The sequence below is a fragment of the Polyodon spathula genome, chromosome 10 (assembly GCF_017654505.1).
Source record: "Polyodon spathula isolate WHYD16114869_AA chromosome 10, ASM1765450v1, whole genome shotgun sequence".
Lineage (NCBI taxonomy): Eukaryota > Metazoa > Chordata > Actinopteri > Acipenseriformes > Polyodontidae > Polyodon > Polyodon spathula.
The window spans coordinates 6,748,771-6,754,770 of record NC_054543.1 but is presented as its reverse complement, the minus strand read 5'-3'; the positions used below and the strand labels follow the sequence as shown (position 1 = coordinate 6,754,770).

The 6,000-nt window shown below is 36.0% G+C and overlaps 1 protein-coding gene across 2 annotated transcripts in view; it reads right to left on the bottom strand.

The window, feature by feature from the left end:
• LOC121322112 (glutamate receptor ionotropic, delta-1-like) overlaps positions 1-6,000 on the bottom strand; it is a 258,746-nt gene that overhangs the window by 250,776 nt on the left and 1,970 nt on the right. For both annotated transcript variants that reach the window (XM_041261639.1, XM_041261640.1), the window contains exon 2: positions 2,964-3,119. In XM_041261639.1, coding sequence (XP_041117573.1) covers positions 2,964-3,119 — 156 coding nt within the window. The remainder of the gene's footprint in view (positions 1-2,963; positions 3,120-6,000) is intronic.

Genomic DNA, 6,000 nt, shown 5'->3' with positions numbered 1-6,000 from the left:
GTCTTTAAGGTGCTGTTCAGTTGGAAGGCTGTGCCACGACACATTGCAGAAAGCATGCCCAGGGTGAATCATCCTGTACATCTACCCTAAACTGGCTTTTCAATGTTCTTGCACAAATTGCATGAGATGACATCTCCCGTACAATGAAAGACACCCTACAGACAACGCATTCATTTAAATACAACAAGTCTACAGTCTTAATTTAAGCATACACAATATAACTCAATCCAAGACTGCAGGGTAGATTTTAATCATCATCGGCAAGTTACTGAAAAGTAAAGGGCAACCTGGTACGGTCTGACATATCACCATTAACAAATGTATTCTGGTTGTTTAGAAAAACTTTTTTTATATCACCAGATTGGTTAACAGTTACATTATGGAATACCTTAGTTATGTTTGAGAATTTTTATTAAGGTACAGGTGCTTTAAACTTCTGTATTTATTAGGATGTGATGACTGATACAGAAAATTATATATAAAGTGAATTTTAAGAAGAAGAAGAAGAAGAAGAAGAAGAAGAAGAAGAAGAAATTAGTCAAGCTGCTCTTTTAAAAAATCATTCAGAATGTCTCTTTACTTTGAAACAATAAAGACTTGAAAAGGTTACTTTACATCAAGAAAATGTTAAGCCTCTGCTCTTCCTGAGGAAGATTTTGAAGTACATGGTTCAATAGCAGCTGAACAGAAACAAAAAACACAACAAAAAACATACATTAAAGCACTCAAGCAACAATGCATATTGAAGCAACTGTGCTTGCATGGCAACAATAACTTGCACTCAGTAAGCAACTGTGGCAATGAATAGCTAGAGGCTTTCTAGAGCTAGAGACCATTCAGAACCATTTACCAGCCTAGCATTAGAACATATTCAATGCCCAACATATTCCTACACTACATAAACATGCCAACTTGCTAAACATGATTCATTCAAGTTCTTATCTGCCTGCTATATAATGTAACAAGCTCCATTATTGCATAACAAATGTTGCATCATGTTATATTTCTAAAAAGGTCACAGAAAAAATTGTCCTGAGTGAGTGGGCCATTATAATCTGATACATAGTTTAAAATTAATAGGAGCGATCTGTAGGCATCCTAAATCAGATTTAAATAAAGAAAGAAGTCCAAATCTAGCTCCCTGACAGCACTTGATTGCACCAAGATGTGTACAGACTAGAATAGATGTAATCTCCAACAGCAAAGCCATTATTATCCTCCCTCATGACAAAAAGGTAAACTGGAACTACTTTCCAGTAGATGAGGACCTATTGGTTAAAAAAGGGGGGAATTTGCAGCGTTGTTGTAAAACAAAGTGGAATTGATTCACTTGAGCCTAAGTGTTGTATTGTTGTGGGATATTTATTTTATATTTTTACAGCCTGGGTTCTACAATCCCTTTGAATTGCAACATTGTAGATAGCCTAAATTGCTATTTTAAAACCCATTTTGTGGTAAACTTTGCATTTTTGGCTTCTAGAAAGACAATGGTTTTCTCTTTTTCCAGCAGATTTTTAAAAAAAGCCATTCTCACATCTTATGTCTCTGAAAACACATCCCTTGCTAGCAGTCACTTCAAACTAATTTCCTCTGCAAAAATATATTAGAATTAAGCCTGTCAATTGAAAACTTTCATTTGTACTTAAAGCATGTATTTACCAATTTCACAGCTTTTTAATCTTTCTATTGTAAAAAAAAAAAAAAAAAACCTCCAAGGAAGATATCCCAAGGGGATACAGGTGGATAAAAAAACAAACAAGCTCCAATCAGGCATTTGCGGTAGTGCATTTCACTCTGCCCATTCATTTCACTATTAGCTGCAGTTAAAAGCAGAATTATTCCATATCGACAAACTTATCTGAAAGGTTTATTTCTCGAGATACTCCCAAGGGACAGAGTTGCCCCGGGCCAACATTCTAAACTAATTGTGCTTTCAGCTGCAGTCACTTGTTTCCGCTGAAACAGCAATCCTTTCTGAATTTTAATTCTGTTCAAGGGAGACCACGCCCCCACAAAATAAATCCATTGCCATTCAGTTCCACTGGCCCTTTTTTTTCAATAACGCTTCTCTCACAATCGTGACATTTATCAAGTATAAAGGACAGGGAAAGTGGCAAAACAAGACTCTACTCGAGCTGCTTCTTCTTCACCCAAGAGTAATACAAAAACCGATTGTTATGCAAAAGTTCATGCAATATAATATAATATATATATATATATATATATATATATATATATATATATATATATATATATATATATTTATATGTGTTGAACATTCAAGTTTCTTTCATGTTGAAGTGACTCGGAGACGCAGCCACGGAAGACCGCTATTGAAGTATTTTTGACCATGAAAGCACAATGTTTCATTGACAGCAGGACAGAATGCAACAGAAGCTTACAGAACGCACAGCAATTACCTGAAGAAAAAGCATTATTATCCAGCTCGGCTCAACACTTCCACCTAGCTTTCTTCCTTTAGAAGACAGCATTAACTTTCGTGGGAGATGTCAGAAACAGAAGATACCACGACTCGTGTGCATCTTACTGCTTGACAACACTATGCAAAAGCCTATCTTCAAGGTCACTCTCTGCTCATTTAATCGGTTGATTGTATGCTAATTACATTTATAGATACCAACTGAACTGGCTTATAATGCATATAGGGTCACCACGAAGTCAACGGTTGACATTAAATGGTCGCGTTTAACAAAATGCAACAATGGAATGATATTGAGCCAGAAGCTTGCCAAAAATGTGTACGCGCCTATTTATGCAGAATACCCCATCAGACAAACGTGACCTTTCCATTACAGCACGGTATATAGATATGCAATAAAACAGCATGATGTGTCTGTCCACTTAAATCAATTGCTTCAGTGCGCGCGCACACACACACACACACACACACACACACACACACACACAATCAGTTTAAAATACGTTAAAATGCATTCACTTACCTTCCTGCACCGCCTGGAACGGGTTGTTGGCCTCGATGAATTTTATGGAGTACGTGATTTTTTCACTCTGTAAAATGTCGTCATTGAGACTAAGGTCTGATATGGCCAACTGGAACACCTCATCATCTCGGTCCGCGCTTTCCTCAAAGATTGCCCCTGTGAATCAATCACATCAGTTTATACATAATGCAAGTACCGTAAATGTTCTTTACGTTTACATGTGATTAAATCGACTTTCTAAAATAACGTCATATTTTTGACATGGAAATCTGCATGCCAGGCATATACTGCATTAGTGGCTAGTAAAATTATAGTTTATAAAATATTGGACGTCCCGCTAAACGAGACAGGAAGTTACAAAGCAAAGTTAAATGCAGAGCCCGCCTTACACTAAACTCAATCGGTATTGCTGTAAGTTTCAGCACCATGGAGCTGTCTACTGATCGTTGTGGAATGGTCGTGAGGGGAAGGATATTATTTACTGATCCTTTCAATAGACCAAACGTGTATCACTCCTGGGACTCGCTCTTACAATAAACAAATTCAAGCGGGATTACAGAGGTCACACCACTGCTTCCAACACTATTATAGACATGCATGTGTGTTCTAGTCACAGTTATATGAAGATATTTTCGAGTTGTTTCTATGACGTTGTGATTGGTATACGGTTCTGGTTTGATAAAAGTCTTTGTAAACATAGACAATATTGTTATCGATCAAGTACGAATCTATATTAACTGCATGATAAATAAGTTTCCCTTTGTATCTAAGTTTATCAGAGTGGTTCTTAGTACCTCAATAAAACAGGCAAATATATTTATTTATCAAGTATATTTATGGGACAACACCATAATTAGAGTAAATGCAGGTATGTATAGTATTAGTATATGTTTGTCTATGGGTTTTTTCATGTACATTCAAGACAGGATCATAATTATCAAGAATATCAAGAATTTTCTTATATATCAAATGCAGAAACGGCATCATTTACCTCAGCTCTGTAAGACCAACCAATAGAAAAACCATAATACCGTCCAGAAACACTATGGTTTCACATAATTTAGTGCGATGTTTACTATAGTATGAAACGGCTGTTGTTTTGGGCAGCATTACAGTATTTTATAGGAAAACTGACACAGATAAACTAGCATATGGTATAGCTATCGTCAACCACACACGCGCTATGTTGATAATGACATCATGCAACACAGGTCCTGGAATGTGTTGAAGGGAGGTGTGCTAACAGACACGTGCATTCTTACACACAGTTTCCAATCAATAGTAATTAACAAGATAATGATCTGTATTTTTCTTTGTTCCCCAGTAATAACTGTTAATATTTATTGGTCTAAGGTTAGATTTCAGGTTGGCAAGGCTTTATAATTAGAGAACACGAAAGGGTTTGGTAACAATTACTGGTAATGATGTTAACATTAAGCGTTAGGGTTGCTTAAATTTTTTAACGCGCCTTCTTATATTATTCATCTACAGTCTAATAGCATATAAACACAGAGATGCTGTCATAGAGGCATTTCAGTCAAAACAGGTAGCATTTTACATAAAGCTGAAGCGAGTAAAACCAACCTTTGAGTTTAATTGAGTATTTCTTTACCAGTTACAAAGCACTGCAATTTAAACTACACAATGCTTACAGAAGAGGAGGTGTTTTCATTAGCTCCAAGAATTAAACTAAATCGAATCAAAATGTCCTCGGATGAGCTCTGATGCTGTACTGGTATTTCGCTTTTCAGTGCATCCAATTAAATTTATACTCAACCACTAAGCATGAATTATTAATGTTACTGGCAAAGACCCGCAAAATATAGTTTGATGAGTAGCTTGATGTCACTGACATCTAGTGAATGAATTTGTAGAGTCTGTCTACTGTTTGACGAGAGGGATCTAATATGAAGAATTTAATTTTGAACCTCTAGGTTTCTTTTATAAACACATAGGCTTACAAGGACAGACAGACAGATAGATCTACAGATAGATAATCCATATCATTAAAAAATGCCATATCTGCTCAGAGTTTTGCCAGGGAGACCAGATTGGATTCACAGTATTAGAGCTCGCCTTCCAATTACCGGGGTTGGCTGATCTAAGACTTTCGAAATCAGCACAATCGCGCTGTAAATCATTTCCCCTACGAGTCGTCCTGGCTATGGGTTATTGACTCATGGAGCAGCCTCCGTTTTCTTTAGCTTTTGAAAAGAGAGGAGCCGGGCTTAAAATAATTAAATAGAACATGAACTAAATTAAAGGGGGCGACTGGCACAGATGTCTGTGACTGGTTTTTATTTCGATATATTTGACTGTGGATTATAACATGCCTTCTGGTAGCATTAGAATATGCTCTTACTAGTAAAATAACCTTATGTGCAAAACAAACAATTAAAGAAATATAATGACCTTGCTCATTTCAAAACGCAAAATAATGGCTATAGAACAGCAAAACTGTAACTTTTAAAAAAGATTCTTAGATTCTTACAGGCTGCTGCTGTCTCGATAACAATTTTCAAAAGGCTGAACTACATGAAGTTTAACAATCATATTCAAGACACTTCATCATTCGACATGTTTCAAATGGGAATGGGCTTTTGTTTTGAATTGTTGTATTGTTTGTTCCCATTTCAAAATAAAAATTTGATCACTTTTTTTATTTTATTTAGGGAGCGGACCATATGACTCTGTATTCCTTCAACTTATTTTTTTGTATATTGTATTTTTGTATATTAGTTCATAAAAAAGAACCACTATATCTTACCTTTATTGACAGCAGGCAGTCTGAGACATAGTTTTATGAACCTAGCATAAAATATGTCTACTAATTTTAGTATAAGGCTAAGTTCAGATACAGTAACTTGCCCGATTCCAAAATCTGTTCATCTCTCCCAAAACGTCAACTATGTTCCTTCATTCACCCAAACATTCTTAACAGCAGGACGGTATCACATTGAATAATAACTGTACAACACAAGGGACATTTAGGGACCTACTTCAATTCTCTGGCGGTAAACAGAGAACATGAGAATTT